The sequence below is a fragment of the Lipophrys pholis genome (assembly GCF_963383615.2).
Source record: "Lipophrys pholis genome assembly, chromosome: 1".
Classification (NCBI taxonomy): Eukaryota; Metazoa; Chordata; class Actinopteri; order Blenniiformes; family Blenniidae; genus Lipophrys; species Lipophrys pholis.
In genome coordinates, this window is record NC_137635.1 from 20,836,395 (window position 1) to 20,857,441 (window position 21,047).

General features: G+C 41.6%; 2 protein-coding genes across 3 annotated transcripts; both read right to left on the bottom strand.

The window, feature by feature from the left end:
- Positions 1-1,551: 1,551 nt before the first annotated feature.
- On the bottom strand, positions 1,552-17,639 carry LOC308120968 (transient receptor potential cation channel subfamily M member 4-like). 2 transcript variants are annotated; one of them, XM_080481936.1, is made up of 28 exons: positions 17,338-17,639; positions 14,959-15,020; positions 14,682-14,859; positions 14,208-14,388; positions 12,218-12,387; positions 11,950-12,127; positions 11,375-11,439; positions 11,063-11,296; positions 10,029-10,131; positions 9,809-9,930; positions 9,418-9,717; positions 9,221-9,322; positions 8,995-9,123; positions 8,115-8,244; positions 7,782-7,927; positions 7,559-7,671; positions 7,325-7,441; positions 6,870-6,919; positions 6,559-6,797; positions 6,354-6,469; positions 6,014-6,146; positions 5,733-5,907; positions 5,482-5,647; positions 5,198-5,379; positions 4,651-4,783; positions 4,489-4,561; positions 2,926-3,019; positions 1,552-2,801 (listed from the first exon to the last, which is right to left on the bottom strand). In XM_080481936.1, the coding sequence occupies exons 1-28, from the start codon at positions 17,395-17,397 to the stop codon at positions 2,773-2,775; spliced, it is 3,780 nt and encodes a 1,259-aa protein (XP_080338062.1). In that variant the 5' UTR covers positions 17,398-17,639; the 3' UTR covers positions 1,552-2,772. The 2 variants fall into 2 exon arrangements, with proteins under 2 accessions (XP_080338062.1, XP_080338061.1); XM_080481935.1 differs by having other exon boundaries at positions 7,367-7,441; positions 17,338-17,571.
- A 1,581-nt stretch (positions 17,640-19,220) lies between these two features.
- Positions 19,221-20,655, bottom strand: LOC308121406 (uncharacterized protein). Its single transcript, XM_080482626.1, has 4 exons — positions 20,608-20,655; positions 20,400-20,481; positions 20,133-20,285; positions 19,221-19,426 (listed from the first exon to the last, which is right to left on the bottom strand). The coding sequence occupies exons 1-4, from the start codon at positions 20,651-20,653 to the stop codon at positions 19,267-19,269; spliced, it is 441 nt and encodes a 146-aa protein (XP_080338752.1). The 5' UTR covers positions 20,654-20,655; the 3' UTR covers positions 19,221-19,266.
- Between the last annotated feature and the right edge of the window lie 392 nt (positions 20,656-21,047).

The following is a 21,047-nucleotide window of genomic DNA, read 5'->3' on the forward strand; positions in this document are numbered from 1 at the left end:
CAAGTTTGTTTTTTTAAACACTTATCAGTGTGCTCTTTTCACTTATCTACTGCACTCTGTGTGCCCTTTGTTTTTATGTATATATTAAAGTGAATGCCTGAACATTTTGAAAAGGGCGGGACGAAGTTATTTGAAAACAAAATATTTCGGCACGATACAATCAAGTTCAACATTGCTGCAAGCCAAAACCCGGGTAAATGAATTTATGGCCGCGCTGTTGCATTGGATCACGTTACATTGTGTAAGAAATGAAGTGGGTAGCAAGTGCATGGTTCATTGGCTATTACTGTGCTGCGTCAGGCATTTTGCTTCGAGTGTACGTCATTGTTAACTCTACCACCTGCAAACCTCTCACAACTATAATTATCCAGTTTAAAAAAAAAAAAAAAAAACAGACAAGCAGAGAAGATTTATTCAGAAGTTCTTGACAGAATAAGGACAGCAGATTGCGCATCACTACACTATAGATAAGAACTTTATCTTTGCTTTGTTTCTGGTGCGACATGAACCCAAAGAATCTGTGTGCATGCAAAGCCAATCTGCAGTTGCTTCGAGGCCCATTTTAAATGCAGCTTCGCCAGATGAGCAGCTTTGCATCCGCGACGAGCAATATATGCTTTAATGGTGGAATATAAGAAGATCTCTGGGTTAAACCAACGCCTCTCAGACACAGCCTTCAGAAGCAGAAGAGAACATGTCAGGGTGATGTATGGAGTGGATGCAAATAGAAGGAAATGGAGAAGCCGGGGGTGTGCATATGTGCCGACATTCCAGTTTACAGTTCAGGCACAGATTGCCCATTGGTCACATGTTTAAACAAGAGACTGGGGAGAGATCTTGATCATTACACATTGTCTAAAAGGCTGTTGCATGGCCACATTATGCACGTTGTTTGCACGTGTAAACCACCATGCAGGGAGATGGCAACACGCCGGCAGAAAGTGATGACACTGCCTCTCAGTGGGAGCCACTGCAGCAATCGACAGGTGGCTCGCTAACTATTTACAGTAAAGGCTCCTTCAATGGCTTGCTCCACTATGTGACCTTCAATAGAGCCCGAGCGGACTGAAACTCGGCACCAGCCACCTTTAACACCATCTCTAACCCTCCTCTGCACAGTGCAACTTGCTCTACTATTTTATGGATGATTAAAATGTAAAACTATATGGTAGTTGGGTTTGGTTGTTGTTGGCAATCATTTGTTCCCCTGAACTCAACAACGGACTTCTTTCTTTCTCTCTCTCAGGGAGTGCCACAGCACCGTAGCCATATTTGTGATTTCTTTCTTGCATTCAGCATTTCAGGCAGGTTGAAAAAAGAATTGTGAAACCAATCTCTATTTCTGAAACCAGAGAAGCCAGATCTTTTGCTAAACCTTTCGTGAGAAAGTAAACACTGATAATAAATAGGTTACAAGATACGATAGCTATCAGAGATGAGCATAAAGTAAGAAAAGAGCAGTTTAACAGCCTGGCTGGCTAACTATCTTTCAAAATAAAGAGTTAAAAAAAAAAAAAATACATTTTTACCCATTTAAAAGTTACAAGGATTCATTCAATATAAAGTAGGAACAATTTATTGAACACAAGGTTGGTAACAGAAATATCACACATTTGCTGTAACAGTTTAATGTAACTGAATTAATGTAACCCTGTAAACAATATCACAGCATCCATATATCAGAATGAATAATTTGCATAAAATACACTTAGTCACAGCTATTGGCTTAAAACCACAGCAAGAACAACAACATGGGACTCAACAATATGAAATACAGAGATCCACATCTTAAATACATCACACAGGGAAGTTATTTATATTAACTTGTAAGATATATGGCTTTTTGAATCCAATTCCAAAAGGGCTTGGAAGATGTAAATGTAAATTGAAGCAATGATTGGCAGTGAAATATTTCACCATTTCATGAAAATATTACCACAATGGGACTTTGATTTGGGCAATAAAGGCTACAGAAATACGTAGAAAACCTGGAGAAGAATTTAACCAACAATTTGGCTGATTGGCTACAGGTTGGTAGCATGATGGGGGTTTCAAAAAAAAAAAAAGAAAAGTATTTCATAGAGGTAGAGTAATGATCAGGGTTCGCCAACAATTCAGCAACCTTTTCAGGGTATGATGTGTAGTGGTTAGCCCCCGGGTCAAGTCTGCACTGGGAAATCTTTTGTTCGTATATTCTTCTCATGTACATGTTGGGGTTTTTTTCTTGATACTGATGATTCCTCCTACAGACATTTTTTTATTTTTTTAAACATTTTCCCACAATTTCCCACAATGAATCCACGAATCAACAAGACTCTTCCAAAACTCCACCTATCAGTCTCCCCTTTTCTTTTCTAACGTTTGTCTGAGAAGTGAGAACTTATGCATTGTCACAATCAAACCTAAAATATGTCATGTTTCAATCAAATTTCTTCATGGAAATAAGAAGTCACTCCCATGTGAATATGGGAAATTCAGAGGTGCACCCCAGTCAGGCCACAAGTGATATGGGTTTACCAGATTATACATCTCTGCATTCAGTTTTTTTTTTTTTAATTGACATTTTACAACCTAACCTTTCTAGAATTGCATTGAGGTGAGATCTAAAACTCTCATGTGCAAGAATGAGCATTAACTTTTTTCTTCAAGTTCAGTGTCTGTCGACTTTGGTAACATTTTCTTTCGGTAATGCAGCGACAACAAGTAGCTGGATACCTGTGTGACACGTAGGTGGGCAGCAGAGGAGTTTCTGCAGGCTTCAAAAGGGATTCATCAGGTCGAGCTAGAAGACGGGAAAGAATCTGTGAAGGAAAAAAAAAAAAAAAAGAGAAGTTGAGACAGTTCAGTCAAGGAGGAATGTGATCCAAACATGCATAAAGGTTGTTTGAAGATGAAGAGTTTCATAACTGGTGGGACATACAGTACCTCTCAATGTGGGTGGAGCCCGAGGGGGTTTGAAAGTGCTGCTTTGTGCCAACGTATCCACGATCCAGCTGAGAGCACTTGAACAATACTCCATCTGAGAGGGAAAGAGAGTACGTAAGTAAAATGTACTTATAAAGCACCTTTCGCAGATTAAGATCACAGAGTGTTTAACAGCTTTTACAGAACGATAAAAACACAGGCTTTGTTCCTGTTAAAAATTCAGCAGCTGCATTTTAGACTATTTGAAGGTGTTAAAGAGGAGACCGACAAACAGGTAAAAAGGGCATTACAATAATTTAAACGAGACGAGACGAAAGTGTGAGAGATAACCTTCAATTCTACTTTAGAGAACAAATCTTTTAATTGAGCTATATTGCACAACTGAAGAAAAAAAACAAAACAAGATCATGTTTGCTGGGTGACATGACTGTCTAGGGACAGAGACAGGTCAAAGGACACACCTAGAACAAGAAGACAGGGTTTAACACAATTACTTAGAGGCCCAATACACTGCTTAATGAATAAAGCAAATATAAATGCTTCTCCTTCGCTTGTATTCAGTTGAAGGCAGTTGTCAGACATCCACATTTTAATAGGCTGAAAACTGTCATTTCAAATTGAACGTTTGTTGTTCTCTTCAGGTTTGAATGAATAAAATAACTGAATCTCATCAGCATACAAATGATATGACATCCAACTTAAATGGCTAATTATCTGACCCAGAGGCAAATAAGAGAGTGAGAACAGTATTGGACCCAGAACAGAACCCTGTGGGACACCAGACAATTAAGCATCATAAGAAGCACCTGTGACTCAGGTGGTATAGATGGTGGGCTTCAAATCACAAGGTGTTCTATTACTATATTGGAAGTCACAATACTAATATGGCAACTATTACTATCAAGGATACAAACATAATATCTATTAAAATGTAATTATAACCAACCCGTCCATACAGCAGTGTGTAAAATTTAAGAGTCACAAGTTGGAAAGCATTTCACATATGAAAAGCATTCCAGCCTTGTAACTCCTAACGTTATTCACCTATTTAGCTATTTGTCATTCAGACAGTTTTTTTAAAATTTGATTTGACTCTGATCGACATTGACTACATAAAGGCTCACACGTGCAGCTTAGAGAATGAACAGTCGTGCTCCGGTGAATGGCAGCGAAATCCAGGCACCACCATTGAAAAACAATTAAGCAGTAACCATTTGTTCTTTAATCCCTATGCACACACAAACACAACTGCGTCTTGAGCCGTGAAATGACTATTTGCCGTGTCATTTCTTGGCTTGGATCAGACAACCAGCAGAAACTCCAGGAAGTTAAAGGCCACCATCAGGAAACATTTAAAAAAAAAAAAAGAAAAAAAAAAAAAAACTGTTTTCCCATAACAAGGTGCTTTTCTCTGCTGTTTTGTCCTCATGTCATGCTTACGCTGTTTTAACTCCTAGGTTTCCGTCACTGAGTAATCGTACTTTTAAACAGCAATGAAAAAGACAAAATCAACAGACAGAACAATAAGCAGTCTTAATTTACATGCAGTGGAAAAAACCAGACCTCATTCTCCAGAGCTCTGAGCCTGTGGTCCAAGTCTCTACTTTCACTGAGATGTTTAAGAACACCGTCCACCCTGAAAGAACATAAATACTTAATCCAGAATAATGCGGGCAATAAACAAACAGTTTCACTGATACTGTGAGGGGAGATGAGTGTGCTCACTTGGCAGACATCCGCTTGAGTCTCTCCGAGTCGCTGCTTTTCTGGATCTTGTTCTGAGCGGTCAGAAAGTCTTCCTTCTGAATGGTTTCCCACGTAGTCAATCTGTTGGCCGCTTTCCCTCGTAACTGCAACACTAAAGAAGAAGGAAACATTTTTCTTTGCTTTAATTAAAACAGGAATCCCACATTTAAACTTTAATGATAGAGTCTGGGCCAGTCTTGAATTAGACCCAGAGTCTGGGGGGGTCTGCTTGAGTTTTAAGATCCAGGTGTGGTTTAAAGTTAAAAGTCTGAGATGTGGTTTGTAAAAATCCAGGCCAGGTCATGTAGGTTCTTTTAAGAGTCTGTGTCTAGCATAGAGAGTCTAGTTCAGTTTTAAAACTTCAACTAGTTCAAGAAGTACTTTTACATTGCATTTGTCTTCATAATAAAGGGTTCCTTATGTCTAACTTTTCACTAAGTTACGGTGTGTGAAGGATGTGCAGTAATAGGCATCGATTTGTGCCATAAATGACACTAATTTCACGTATTTTTGACAAGATACTAACCGAAGTGGTGGATCTTGACAGAGGGCACCTTTCGAATGACCCTTTTGATGAACAGGTTGATGTGTGAAAGTATAATGAAAGGTGGCGCGAGGGAGGGGCGCGAGTGGTACTGAACAATCAGGTTGTAGCGCTGGAACTTCCAGTAGACGTCGCTGTGGGCCTGCACTTCAGAAAAGGTGTAACTGCGAGGACACAAGAGGATCAACGTCATTTATGAGGGGTCAGAGGGTTTTGTAGACAAATGTGAATTTCCTCTTTTTTTTTTTTTTTCCCCCACCCTTTACCTAAACATGGCAATGAGCAGGTTGATGAGGAGGATGTTGGTGACCAGGAGGTAAACGACGAGCAGAATCACGACCAGCCAGTTGCTGTAGAGAGTCCTGCACGGCTCTGCACCGCCGTTAATCAGCGTCACGTTGTCGGTGCAGGGCATATCCCACTCTTTTCCCACTGGAACGGTAAAAATGAAGACCGGTGTCACGGGTCTGATTAAGGAAGTGAACTTTAAAGAGCCGATGGGACAAAACACACGTACCGTCCATCTCTTCGACGGGGATCTGTCCAAAGATGTGCAAGTAAGGCCTGTAGAAGACTCTTCGAAATATGCGATCCAGTCGAGGGTCGTACGCGTAAATCAGAGCCTGGTTGGCGACCCCGTACGCCATGAGCCACACCCCCAGGAAGAAGAGGAAGAAAAACACATCCTTCATCTGAAGAAGAGAAAGAGAGTTGTCACTATATTGGAATTGCCACATCAACAGTTGGTCTCAGTTTAAACATTCAGTGGCTGAAATAAACTCCCAGTTGCTTCCTCACCATCTTGCCTACGATGATGATTTTGGGTCCGAGCTGCTTGTGAATGGCAAATATGTGAATGAGGCGGAGGGTGAATACCATGTAGTCCACACACAGGACGTCCCGGCCGAATCCATAAGACCATTCAAACATCCTGACAAACAGACAAATTATTGAGGAAACATTGCCACCTGGTGGTCAAACTTTACTATAACACCACTTAGGAAAATTCCCAGTTTTCAGGATTTCTTTTTATCGTTTGAACCCAATAATCCCTACAATTTAAATAAAAAAAATTTAATTTAGCACTAAATTTAAAGTGCCTTATAAATAAAATGTATTATTATTTTAATTATTATACCTGCAAATGAGTCCTATGATGAACAGTATGATGGCAGTAAGGTCACATTTATTCCACACGTCCTGAATATACACTCGGAGTCTCTGGCGCCAAGTCTTCGTCCCCAGAAAGCAAGTCTAGGAGAGAAAAAAAACAAAAAACTAATAAAATTTACAATATTATCAGTAGAAGATTTTTCACTTGAAAAACATCTGTCAACACTCACCTCACGAATCTCCTCACAAACAATAGTGAACACCCAGAAGTACAGCACGTACTCTGTGATGGCCGGGCCGGAAGGCGGTGCTGGCTTAAAGTCCACCAGCAGGACGTAGGCGAAAAGCAAGAGGAAGAGGAAATACATCAAGACGTTGCCCAAAAATGAGGTGACGGGCGCAAACCAGAACTGACGCCATCGCGACACTATGAACGGGCGCCTCGTTGGCCTGCGGAGTTGGGGTACACCTGCGGTAAAGTTACAGGACGTGGATTAGCAGATGAGCGTTGTGATGATGTGGCTGGTCAAACTGGACTCGCCTCTGATGGTGGCTGTCCTGGGAGTGGTTGGGGTTTGTGCATCAGCTTCACTGGAAGAAAAAAATTATTTCAGGTCACATAAAATGCTCTCATAAACAATGCAGACTTCATTGAATTATAAATATGGTGAATAAACGGACTTCACTTATGTGTAACTGCTTCCGCAATTTTATAAAGTGTTATACAGTTATATTATCCCATTTCCACACATATTCCCACACCATGGGGATGGCTGCTCGGCCTCCACCAGCAGCAACTGGGTGTTCTGTGTCACTTTGACACATGGATAGGCCGAGATAGGAGATCAGAAGTTGACCCGCTACACCACTCCCCATTATTTGGTGCATAAAATTATCCTCTTAGTTCCTGTAACCTACAAACCCAATAACTCCCATTGCCCAAATAACAACAACAAATCAAGGTATTTCGACAGAAAAAAATAGGATCAGTATTACATGTGCTTGATGTCAGAGAAAGAGAAGACGGTGGTGCCATACAGGCTGTCATTGTCCCGGCCTGGACCGTCTTCACTGGGCTTCCCCTCCTGCTGCTCCTGATGATCTTCTTCTGACCTGTGAGCCGGGGTTTGATGCGTACACAATAGAAAAGATAACATAGTGACATACAAATTATATGTGGTGTTGTATGTGAAAAAATTCTGTACATACAGTATATATTTCAGATTTTACCTAAAAGAGATGAGGTTTGAGTAGCAGAGGAAAGGGCAGAAGAAGGTGAGTATGTGCTTCCATACTTCTGTGTTTCGCTTCATGTCACCCCACCAGATCTGTGACAACAAAGACTGGAAGAGAAGAGTATAGTCGGACCACTTTTACCAATCTACCCATCATGTCAACAGCTTCCCTGGGGGGGTGGGGAAACATGAGTCAATAGAACAGATAAAACACACACCTGTACTCCATCATGGCTGAAAAACAGCCGAGCATCAGCGCCCATCCCCATCTGCAGGCAGGTGGTACCACCCCAAACTGGAGATTTCCGGATCAGTAAAGTAAAGGAGCGGCTCTCGTTGCTCCGATAACAAGAGCTGAAGACGTCTGAAGTGAAACGAAGCAGTTACTGTACCCACTCCATTTTCATCTATAGGTTAAGTGCGTCATTCAGAACACAAGAGTGCGTCAATATACCAGCAACACGGGGCTACAACTGTCTCACATTAATAGCTGAAAGCAATCTACTCTGATTCTCTTTAAATGAATAAAAGCAGAAAGACAGATTTCTCACCATGAGCCAGATTCTCAAACCTCTGAGCCAGCTCCTTGATGGAGAGTTTAGTTTCAGTCTCCGCCTCCAGCTTGGACAGTTCTCTCAGTATCTTACAGCCACTGAGAGCGCTCAGCACAGACTCGCCTGCCTGGGAGAGACAGTGAGGGAAGTGAGGCTGCGCAAAGTTATATACAGGTGTTAATGGGTCCAAAAAATAAAGAGCGAGAGAAAAGGACTTCTGTAGAGGGCCGAGCTTTAAGTTTGACTCAATTCTGCTGAAGGTGAAAATATTTCTCACTGAAAATCATTAAATTGCGTGATTATAATGAACTGCCGTCCCAGCTGTTACCCGGAATATCAATTTATCAAACATATCCAACTTTAACCACAACATTAGGCTATAAATTTAATTGTAGAGTGACATGTTGAAAAGTCCCTCATTGTAGTTCACAGACGACGTTACAAGTTCACATTCACCCTGCGTCTTTTTTACCTATTTTTGGGAAAAGAAATATTTCACAAGTAATAAGAGGAGGCAATAGCAATTTCAACCACATTTGAGCTCAATTACAATTGTTAAATCTCGTAGAATTAAAGTAGGATTAACTGACGTTTCATAAAACTTGTAGGCAAAATTCTGATAAATCATTCTAATGTATGTGCATCTAATAGTGAGGAGGAAATGTTTGTGGTCCTCACAGTGATCGAAGTTTCCCAAAGTTAAATATTCAGTTATAGCCTGTCCACTATGTTGTAAAACTACTGAAACAAGTAAAAATGTTGTCAAGTTAGACCTGTTTTATCAGGTCGAGCTAAGCAAAATTGCCATTCACTTATTTTAAAACAAATTTGATGGATTAAAGATGTTGGGGTTTTTTTTTCCCTTCAAAGTTTGTACCATCTCCCAAAAGAAAGTGGCCATCTCGCTGCGGTTCTGCAGGACTGCCCAGATGAAGAGCGACGCCCAGGGGTAGAGGCAGCGTCTGTCTCGATAGAAACAGTCTCCGCGGAGCAGCTTACCGACACGCTGTGAAGAATTAAAAAGCAATGAAATAAAATAAAACTTATTTGAAAAAGCATTGTTAAACCATATTTTTTTCTTTAAAATTTTTTTAAAATAGTACCCTAAGAGCTCTCCTTTTGGAAGTGATTAGCTCCATACCCAAAGCATCATAGTAGAATGGCTGACAAACATCCCCTAACAACAGCTCGAGGACCCCCGACACCTGAGGAAACGGTGAATAAAGTAACAGATAAACCAAAAAGTCTGTTTACTTTTAATCATCTAAAGCCATTTAAACAACTAAACAACAAAATCTACCTCAAACAGGCTGATGTCCGTCGCTGGGCCACTCTGGATGCCCTCTGCTGCCACTTTGGAGGGCGACTCCTGCACATTGGATGGTGAATATCCTGTCCCTGCAGTTCCCAGTCTTTCCACGAGGCGGCGCTGAAGCAGCTGGTAAAGAAGCGTCCCGTCAGCCACAGAGCGATACAGGCTCTCCAGTCTGCCATAGGTCAGGTAGTCCAGGATGTTCAGGCCGTTTTCAGTGAAAAGGCGCACAAACTGCGGCTTGTCGTTGACCAGGGCGTCGGTCATGGAGTCCTCCAAGTCTCTGTACTGTAGAATCGGATGAAAACGGTCGCGTTAAATCAATACCGCTCAATCGAGACAATGCGCGAGAAACATCCCAGCTTGTTTTTAAAAGTACCCTCCAGAGGATGTCTCCATTGAAGAGTTCACTCTTGGCAATGTCAACTCTGTTCCACGTGACGGCGAGGTTCAGCTCCTCGTTGTAGGGGCTGGCATCAACTGACGCGCGCTGCTTACTGGCTGAAATACACACAAACAAACCCCCCGAAGAGAAACGTGTGCATGTGTTGTCACCGTAAACATTTGCAGAAATCATGACACAGATTAGATTTATGCACCTCTCACTAATGCTTTGAGCAGGACAGTGTCAAAGTCATTTGGACCCTCTTGCTCTCCGTGGTAGATCGTGATGAATTCTTTGTTCTGGTAGATACTCAGGGCCTGAAGTCACAGAACAGGGAGGGAGAAGATCAGAAAGACACAAACAATGATGGATGCATATGCAAGCAAGACTTTGGGACAGTGAGAACAAGATTAAAAAGCAGGATAATGAAGAAGAATTCAGGGAGAAGGACCCAGGATCTCATCATACTGGCCGGGCCTCCACAGGCTAAGAGACGATAACAGAGCAAGGACTTCCAGCACCGATTATGCAACTAATGCAATAAACATTAGAACACTAATGAGTCATTAACCTGCCACTTATGTTCGACATGAAACAACAGACAATGAATGATTACTGCAACAGAATACCACAGGAAGGAATCACAGGTTCACCAAACAGATGAACTAATATGAATCAGCTTATTGAAGTTGAGCCAAACACTCAAACTTCTTTGTTGCACTTCTACTGTTGTCTGCTGATTTGCAAACTATTTTCATGAGCTGTAGAAAAGCAGACTTGTGACGCCACTTGTAATAAAGTTGCTATGATAGTGACTGGTACAATGTCGGTCCTGGGTAAATCTGCAAATTCACCGTATCCAGAGAAAAGCCACAAAGGCACAGTGAGAACATGCAAAACTCTTTCCCCCCCACACTGTGGGGTGATTGTGTTTACAACTTGAACACAAAGCCATCCACACTACATTGCGAGTGAGTTTGTTTTTTCATTGTATCACCACTATGACAGGAAGTCGTTTATCAGAATGCAAGAAATATGAAGCCAATTACAAGCTATTGTAAATGTAACCGTAATGGGGTCAAATGTCCCTGTTGTTGATTTAATTATCGAGGTCCATTATTTATTACATTTCAAAATAAAGGCGATGAAATCAAGTGACGCAAACGCCTTCCGAGACTGTGATCATTACAAAGCCTGGAGGCCCAGACTTCATCCTGTTCTTTCAAAGTATGCGTCTTCTGGTCTCACCCGCTCGACGAGTTTATCCGTCCCCACTTCCAAAGGGAAGTATTTCTTAACCCGTTCTGCCACTCTGTCTTTCAGATCCACGCTGGGAGCCGCCTCGCCGTCACCCTCGCTGGACGACTGAACGACCGGGGCCGAAGACAGGTTCTCCAAGACGTCGCTCAGGAAGTCCGCCATGCCCCCGGAGCCGGCCAGCACCAGCCAGGGCATGGAGTTTTTCAGAGAGAGATCCACCCTCTGATGGACAAGATGGGAATATATTTTCATCATCCAGACATCGGAGATTTCATTTTAAAAGTTCGATTTTAACTCTACCTCGAGCATGCTTGCATCTCCCGATACAAGCATACAGAGGACGGGGATATCAATGCTTCCACTGCCTGAAAAAAACAAAAATAATAAAATAATGTGTTGTTTTTTAACCAAATCCTGGTTTGAAAAATGATTGATTGGTGCAGATTTGATAACAGCGATTGTGATCATCTTTGTGGCACAAAAGCTGTGCGAGCCGACAGACAGAAAGAATGCTCAGTGAATATTTTTGACAAATCTCTGCTTGATCCCACACGCTGAATTGCAAAGTCTTCAATTCATGCAGGGGCACGCAATGGCTTTCAGCCAGCAGATACCTGAGGATGATCTTATTACCATTTGCAATAATAAAAGTTCACCACGAGAGGGCCAATTTATTGAACCTAAAGACAAACAAAATAACGTTTGAGGTTGTAAAGTTCTTCCAAACCAAATAAATAAATAAACCACAATTTCAACCCACAGAGGTGGAAACACGCTGCTTGAAAAGCTTTTTATTCTGTCAGGACCGACTAAAGACCTCATAGCTGTGGCTATACTGTATGTGTGGATCACAGTTCATGATGCAAATCTCTGACCCCATATGCCGGTGCGCTGGTGGGAGATGTAGTCCTCCAGTTTGGCTCTGAACCCCGTCTCTCCTCCCCTGATGACCTCACTGCCGTCGTCCACCAGCAGGAAGGCCTGGTAGTTGTTGTCCAGGCAGCAGGAGTCCCCCGCTGTGTTGCCGATGTAGTATTTTGCAGGAAAGCTGCCCTGTACAATGAAACCGGGCGTATTACTTGACAACTTGAAATAACATTTGATAACAATATTGAAATCAAAACTGTGAGTGATGTGCACAACCTGAGGGTTGACCAGCTGCTCCCGGTTGTGCACGAGGCCCCAGGAAGCAATGCCCAGCGCCACCACCTTGTTGAGGGACACCGAAGAGGCCGCAGTGGCGTGATCCCTCACTGCTTCTCCGACACATCTGCCCACGCCTTCACGTAAACCTGCCGTCAGGATCCACGCTCCTGGGAGGAATATTTCAAGTTTTTGTTAATCTTTTAGAACAAAGACAAAACGAACTCTTTGGGTAATGGGGTGAACTTTATCATCACAGATTGCAAGAGAGTTCATTGGCGCCTGCTGGATGTCCTTTCAATTTTTAAGAAAACACCAACATCAGACTGTATTATTCATTAAAACGCCTGCTGTAACTAATTTGTCCACTGGGAGGCTCACTGTTTCAGTAAGAGGAGAGGACATTAAACTGAACTGTTGGTAGAATAGTGATTTTACAGCAGGAGCATCAGAGTTGTATCACGAGGGTGAGTTTATAAAAGACAAGCATGCTGAAGGCTTCAGGTACCTTGTGGTCTTCTTAAGACAAACACTGCGGCAGGTGGTACACTATTTCAGGGCGATTCAAAAAGAGAATTAAATAAACATTTTCAGGAATTACTCTTAATTTCCCCCTGATGGCACATCAGGTTAAGTCTTGACCTCAAATGTGGGGTACCCAGATCACATTTCTGTCACAACCACATGGACATCTGGCATAAAAATAAAAACTATCCAAGTGTACAGTGCAATTTGCAATGATGATGATTTGCAATGATTTGCTAATTCGGCTGTTTGGGGCTCCTGAACTAGAATGAATTTGACCATAATCCAATTTAAATTATACAAATGTTATTTACTTAATTTCAGATTTATTCCACTATGAGTAAACAAACATAATTTAGTGGCAAATGACCAATGTTACTTTGTATATAGAAATATAGTGAGCATGGAAATACACACGGCTATAGTATGTTTTATGAACCATACCAGGTTTGACCTTTTCAACAGTACAAAAGAAGCATGTGTGCTCTCCAACTACTTTACTCCACCCGTGACCCCCCCCCCCCCCCAACTGGTCCGCACTTGTATGTGTCTCAAATGTGACCTAATAGGTTTGTTTTGAGAGAACAGCGAGGGACCTCAGATGATGGGAGATCAGTATCGCCGTGTGCCACCTGCACTTGGCAAAGCCGCGAGGAGGAAACGAGCCATTGTAGTGCCAAATTACAATCTCTACTCGAGGGAGTCATACGGCATAAAGGACTACATGCTGTAGCAGCAGGATTGTTCCTGCTCAAATCAAAGCCCGTCGGTTCTGTTGCCTTCCAAGGAAAACCTCCGTTGGTTACGACAAACCAGTTTCCAATTTAGTGTTTGCTAAAGGTCAAGGGTGGAAAAGGTTGATACAACAGTCATGACTTCTTCTTTTTTTTTTTTATCAAAACATGTTCAAGAAGTAAACTAAAGAGTGAGAAAGTACAATTAGTTTGAATCCTTTAATGATTATAGAATTAGAGTCTCGTAAATATCTTCATGTTAAACACTAGTTGTCATTGTCAGAGAAAATGTGGCTGTTTTTTTTGTTTTTTTAAAACAGGTTCAGGCCTTAAACTAAGCTTCCTGGTTCATCCCACAAATGCATGATCCTTACAAATGTGGCACCAAGTAAAAGGAAACTAACAGGTTTTTCAATGCTGTGAGATTTATTACCATAAAGCATTGCTCTACAAAGAAATAATCTCCCAAACACGATTTTCTTTGCTTTTCATGTGGAGTTTCTGTTCAGTTGAAATTTCACATTCATCACTTTCAAGAGGAGACTGAAGGATACGGTTACTCTTACAATGGATTATCAATTCTTGTGTAATTTATTCAGTTACTTATTTGGTTGAATACTCCTCTAAGCTTGAAATATCTTGGTTTGTACTGTTGGAGTGTGTTTGTGTGCGCGTGTAGCCACATTTAATCATTAGATAAACTCTTTGGTGGCAGCATTGGCTGTGTTTACCTGTGCTCTGCGAGGCTTTCACGAGTCCCTGCCGGAGGACCTCTCGCACCCAGGTTTTCACCTTTGTCTTGCCCTCGCCGCCCACGACGGAAACCACCAGGTTGGGAGACGGGAGACCCCAGTGAGCCGTCATGAGGGTGTAGACCATCGACGGGGGAGTGTCCCATGACAGACGCAAAAACTTTGCATCCCGAGAGAGAGAAAAAGAACACGCACACAACAGCAAAACGCTAAATAATCAGTTTGATATCACATACTCTCACTCAGCACTTTGCTTTTGTTAGTTCACGAGGACTGAAAGTCACAACAATCAAACATACTGACATCTGCCGCTTTGTTAGCACTAAATATGTTTTATTACAAATAGTACAGATGTGATTATGAGCGTTAATAGGAGAGAAATAAAACCCACTCCAGGGAAACATTATTCAAGATAGTTTTAAATAAAAAGAACAAAAAAGAAAAGACACCCACATAGCTATGCCTCTTGCTGGCTCCAGCGAACTGGATCTCTCCAAAGGCATCAGTCGGGTACTCGGAGGAGTGCTGGGCACTGTCCCATTGGTTCACAATTGCTGTGCCAAAATAGTCCCCGAGGGCCACGGAACCGTGGGCGTCTCTCGACCCTCCACACTGACACAGAGCGCCATTACTGAGAGAGATGGGAGGTGAACAGTGAAGGTGAAAGATTCATCATTAGGTTAAAAAAAATAGATAAAAAAATTAACTGCCGCAGTGTTCTTCACAGTACCTGCCAGATTTTTCCACAAAGGCGGTGCACACTCTTTTCTTGATGATTTTTGGGATCCAGCTCTGAAAACACGAGACAAGCGAGTTCATGCAGGGACTTGGAGCGTAACCCCCGAAGTCACAGAGTGTAGAAAACTCTGCTGAGGTGGGGAATGTTGACTCAGAAATACCTGGTGATGAGAGAGAGTCTGAGCACCACACTGTGACTTCTAACGCGCTGCTGCAGTTTCAACTCATGTTGGCAAGTGTGTGTAAAATACTGCGTGGATGTGTACGGACACGTATCTTCAGTGCACACTTTAACTAAAAACATGCCTGTCAAACAGGAGCAACATAACTTGGAAGTGCACTTTTTCCACTTAAAAACTCTCATAAATGCAAAGGAGTAAGAAACTAAGTAAGCATCGTTTCCCATGTTTAAATGTAGAAGTTCGAGCAATAAATCATGGGCGGATAGGAGAGCCTGGAACATTTAAGAAACAAATCATTGTCCTGTCAAAGTGATCAATTCAAGAAATTATATACGCTAATTTAAACTTTATCGGAATAGAAACCGATGACAATGACATGGGATTTCCTCTCAGTCTCGATAAACGGAACACAATATCACATTGAGGTGAGGCTTTCAAAACACTGTCAGGTGAAGCTGAGGGAAGAGGGTTAGATCAATATTGACTTGGTTATTAGATGAGTGAAACAGATAACCCGTCAATTATTTTTTTGATACATTTGTTGTAGATGTAAGATGATGAATACTTGCTGGGCTCAAATAACAGAATCATGGCCTCATTTGCATAAAGACCATGACCTAAACTAAAGAATACATCAAAATCCTTTGTGCTTAATGATGACGTAAATCCCAACTATACTACATTATCGGCCTCAGACACAGACCTAACACACAAATCCATATATACATCAAATACATGCTTGGCTTCTGTTCATCGTATTATCCTGTTTTTATCTGTAAAGTGTCTTTGAGTTTGGTTAAAATGGCCCATAAATAAAAAGGTATAGTTATTTTCTGCTCTTCAAACAATTTCAATATGTTTGTTTTTGGTTCGTGCATTCAAACATATTCACTAGTTGTTTTGTTTGTGTTTTTATACCTCTCTACTGTGTGTATTTATACTTTTACTGTTCCGGGTTGTTGTTTTTTTGATTTTTTTTTAAAAGCCTAGTTTTTGAGACTTGTGCGAAAACATTTCGTTCCTACGGGCGTATGTATTGAATGACAATAAAGATACATCTTTATCTATATTTTCCATGAGTTGTATTATTTATTTCCTATTTTTCAAAGCTTTAAATGTTATGAGGTGGAGGCTTCAATTAAGCCATTTGGATTTTTGCCTCTGGCTGCACTGCATTTCTTTAATAATCTTACTGGGTGTTTTTTTTTTGCCTTTTTGCGAGTTTATATTGCACAAAAACTAAAGACACATTCAGGTAGGTGTGAACTAGGAAAGATACTATTTGAAATACCCCCATTTCCCATGGCATGTTCACGTGACAACAGCCGACCACATTACGACACCAAATTCTGCAGAAAAGTGAGTAACGTTGTCTTCACCAACAGAACCCAGCCCCTGGATCAAATTGAATTTGTGAGGTTAATGCTGAAGGTTGTTTGTACATATTCTCGGACGCACAAATGGCATTATGATGAGCGACCTCTAACGGGCTTATCTCTTTTCCCAGTTGAGTTATATTTTTCTCACTCGGAAGTGGTAAAACCCCGGTTTCCTTACGACCTAGATCTACTCGATGGCCGCGTTCCATTTCGTTGTTCCAGCAGCTGCGCGGTCGTCAGAACCCTGCGACTGAACACAACTGAACGGAATGGATCGCAGCCATCATTACTATTAAATTAGCCATCGATCAGCTGTTAAACACGAACAACACACTGGGAAGTCTCACAAAGCGGACCCGCTGGTGGGTTGTTTTTTTGTTTCCACAGCCAAGCAGAGGTTTAACTGTTTAAATGTAGTGTTAAGTTACAGTCGTGTTTTTATTTTATTTTTAAAGACTTCTCTTTCACTTTTGTTGGGCTTATTGTATTGGAACGCAGTGTAACTTCCGCCGGTCAAACAAGTTTACGCGTCAAAACACAAGCGGAAACAAACTATCCGCCCTCGTAGCCACAGCTGTGTGTTTTATTCTGCAACACCGTGACTTTGCTTCCTATAAAAGCGATGAGTGTGACTCTCTCCCGGTGTTTGATACGTGTTGGATTTACACACAAACTCGACAGTCTTGAGTCACAATTTCAGGAAGCAACTGCGAGACACTTTCACTTCATCACGTCTCACTTAATCGTCCAGATATAGCGGCTGCTTGCCCGAGCCAAAAACAACACAACAGCAGGAAAGTTTTTACCCACCTGGTCCTTCTCAGTTTTACTGATTTGTCCGCCTCCTGCTTCTCCTGCAGCCTCCCTCATTGTGTCTCTGTCTGTCTGTCTGTCCGCCTCACTGTGGGACTTCAGGGGAGGATTTCTATCTGAACATGTCCCACCAGTCCTGATCCTGTCCGAACCACCACTACTGGATCTCCAGTCCCCGGATCCTGTCCCTCCCGGGACACTGTAGGTGTGCAGTGCAGGCACACAGGTGAGGGTGTGGCTCCTCACCCAGGAAAGGAGACAGACAAGTTGCAACCATCCAAACACGTTTAAAAAAAAAAAAAAAAGGAGGAGCCAGTCCACGCCACAAGAAATCTCACACATGGGCCAGTGCTGAGATGCACCACTGATCAGAGCTGCAAGGAACAGATAAGGCAAGGAACTGCATTTCTATAACACCATTTAAACAAAAGGTAGTACTTTATGAAACACATCAAAACAAAGTCATTAATCTTAATCAATTAAGAAAAAAAAAACTTCAATAAACTAAAAGCTTTATTTAGATAAATGTACTAAAATAAATCAAACCTATTGAGGTAAACCTCTTCCTGAGGACCTCAGCAGTCTCGATGTTTCATATTCTAAGAGTAGATCTGAGATGTATTCATGCCCGGGACCATTCAAAGCTTTATAAGAAGTCGGGTTTTGGAAGTGGATCTTTTGACACACAGGCAGCCAGTGCAGAGATTGAAGCTCAGGTGTAATGTTCTCCACCCTCCTTATGTTGGTGAGACCTGTTAACACACCGGTACAATAATCCAACCCACTGAAAATAAATGTGTGAACAAGTTTCTCTTGAAGGAAATTCTTTCATTCTTGAGATATTTTCCAGGTGGTCATTGAAAGATACTGTCTGAAAAATAGTATAGTATTATGCTCTCAAAAAATGAGAGAGAATTCAAATAACCTTGCAAATCAGACTGATGCCAAATTTACATGATCTACAAACCACTTTTGCATAATTGAGAATTGCAAATGTTAACTTTGAACAGTATTTTTTGGGTTCTTGAATTGTTTTGCACGTCATTTTACTTTAACTCAAAATCAATTTAAGCACTTAAGCACAATGTAATCTTTTTTTTGAATTTAAAATGATATTGAATGATCATAATTTATTACGTATTTGGTCACAAAACAAATAATAATTGTGTAATATGTATTTACCTTATTAAAATTGTGCTATGAACTTGGAGTACAGATCTTTCCCCTTTTAGAACCGCCACTCCTTCTGTTTTTCCTCCCGTCTGAGTGATGCAATGTGTAATGAAGTCAGACAGTAAATGTTCTTGGCCTCTGATGGCACACATTCTCAATCACTTGTGGTGACAGACAAGTGAGCACAGCTTGCGCCCTGAATAAATTGCTGCTGTTATTGCAGCCTAAAGATTGATCCCACTGCCACTTCCTGCAGAGCTAATGGGATAAGAGCGTCAATCAGTCTCACCACACCGAGTGAGCTCCAGCTAATAACACTCATATCTATCAATACAATCAATATGTTGAAGGGGGATTATTGCTGCTTTCCTCATGAGTATCATGTATTTCTCTGTACTGTTGTTTTTTTATGATACTCGTATAGATGTTTCTTACTTTACCATATATGGTAAAAAAAAACATATCACTATGGGATTCATATCCAAATAAAATGGCGTAACTCTACATGCATATTTATCTTAAATATTTATTGTACAACACACTTAAATATTATAGAAATTGTTATTTAAAAAGCATGATGATTAAATATTTCACACATTCAAACATCCACATTCATTGTGCTTGATAAGCAAAAGTGTATAATAAGTACCAGTCAGTCAGACAACAAAACAGAGATGGTTGAAAATAGAAACTAAACGTATGTCGAGAACAATTCAAAGCTTTAGTCCTTCGTTGCCATTGTCCGTCTGGGGCCTATCTGCCGTATCCCTGCGGGTCTTTGGCCTTTTTCGACTGGTCTTTTCCATTTGTTTTGCTGATGTGGTACAAGGTGTTGGCGAGGTTGTGGAGCTGGCACGTCCCGAGCTGGCATCCTCGCTGAGGTGCACGTCGTGGACGCACTTTCACCGCCATGCTGGAGGGAAAAAGATGAAGAAGAAAATAAGGTCAAAGTTGAATATCCAGAGCCCCAGTGAATCAAACACATTTTGCAGAAGTAAAACACATTTGAGTTAAAGCTTCAGTTCTCTCGAATAAGCGGAAGTAGTTTTAAAAGTACAGAAGCAGTCGCAGAGTTTACTGTTGAGTGTAGCAGTATGACAAATCAGGGGAATCAAGGATCTTATTTTAGTTTACGCCATGTTTTTACTTCTCAGTTTTAGTAAAAAAATGTAGATAAATAAAGAGAAATTCGTTTTTTCAAATTACAGGCATCCAACTTGAAGAAGATTTATTGTTTTTAATTATAAATCCCAACAAACATTACCAATATTACAGAGCGTAAACTATCAAGAGGTTCACCACTGAACCAACAATAGAATTATTCTTCACACTTAACCTATTCCGATGATACTGTGGGCATGTGGCCACTGTGCGGCCATTCTAGGGCCAAAGGTCTTTCTTAGGGAGGCCAGCGAGGAAATGCAGTGTGACTGAAGCTCTGTAAGAGGCAGTGGGGACCTCATCCTCTGGAAACCCTCTGTCCTCCGATATACAGTAAAGCAATGCCGTATATAGTATTTACTTGGCATTTACACACAAACCAAAGTTTTCCTTTCAGACTTTCTCCGTCCAGCATCTCATTCCCAGCCTGCCACAGTGTGTTTTCATTGTCTTCTTACCTGTGTTTTAGAGCATCCAGGTCAGCCTGTTTGCCGTCTGAATGAAACGGGACGATCTTCACTGATGGAGCACGCTGCTGGAGCATGACCTCTGACCTGTGAACGCCAACAGCCTGGACGGTGGCCTCTGGGAGGACTCTGTCGTCTTCTGACCTGCAGGAATAAATCCAACGCGGTATGGTATTAGTTAAAATTCTGAATTAGCATACTTAGGAAGCAATGTTCTGAATTCCAGCTAGTATTGGTGCTTGTTGTTTTGCTTCTTACCTTTGGGTCGGTCTCAGTGGGGAGGCAGCAGTCAAAGGCACAGCGAGCAGCAGCAGAACAGCTATCGCCATACCGCAACGGCCTGCAGTCAAAAAGAAATGGTTAAGACAAAATCAGGTAATCCGAAATGTACAATATTTTATTACATGAGAACACATTTACTGTAGGAAGTGGAATCAAAACGGCGTAAACATGAGAAAACACTCACCCGAAAAGAAATGCAAAAAGTTGCTGTGGCTTGTTGAGTGAACCATTCGTGTTGTTCCCGGTAGTTGGGTGTCTGTCGTCCCCTCTCCACGTCTGGTCCTTTATAGTGTGATGGCCGGGTGAGGGGGTGTGTCTTTAAAGTTGTCATTACGCTCCTAGACCAACTCCCACACTCGTAATTAATCAGCTAAAAGTTGGCAGTTTAATTCTCTGTTTGCGAAAGCAGCAGTGCTAACATAAACAATCTTTGAAATACAGCATCCAAACACAACATTGTGCTTATACTTTTAGTGGCCATTGTACTTTTATGTATGTTTACATTGATTCTCATGTTCAGCCTGAGCCCCCCCCCCCCCCCCCCCCCCCCCTCGTTCACATCCTCCTCCATCCCTCTCTTCACTAAGTTCACTTGCTGCTGAGCAATTGTTCCAGAAAATCACT

Coding starts and splice junctions, on each gene's coding strand:
- LOC308120968 (XM_080481936.1), bottom strand. CDS start 17,397: ATGAGGGAGGCTGCAGGAGAAGCAGGAGGCGGACAAATCAGTAAAACT. Junction 6,798..6,869: donor CAGGACAGCCACCATCAGAG/GCGAGTCCAGTT, acceptor ACTTTACCGCAG/GTGTACCCCAACTCCGCAGG. Junction 6,147..6,353: donor ATCATAGGACTCATTTGCAG/GTATAATAATTA, acceptor TCTGTTTGTCAG/GATGTTTGAATGGTCTTATG.
- LOC308121406 (XM_080482626.1), bottom strand. CDS start 20,653: ATGGTTCACTCAACAAGCCACAGCAACTTTTTGCATTTCTTTTCGG. Junction 20,482..20,607: donor CTTTTTGCATTTCTTTTCGG/GTGAGTGTTTTC, acceptor TTTTGACTGCAG/GCCGTTGCGGTATGGCGATA. Junction 20,286..20,399: donor CCACTGAGACCGACCCAAAG/GTAAGAAGCAAA, acceptor TTATTCCTGCAG/GTCAGAAGACGACAGAGTCC.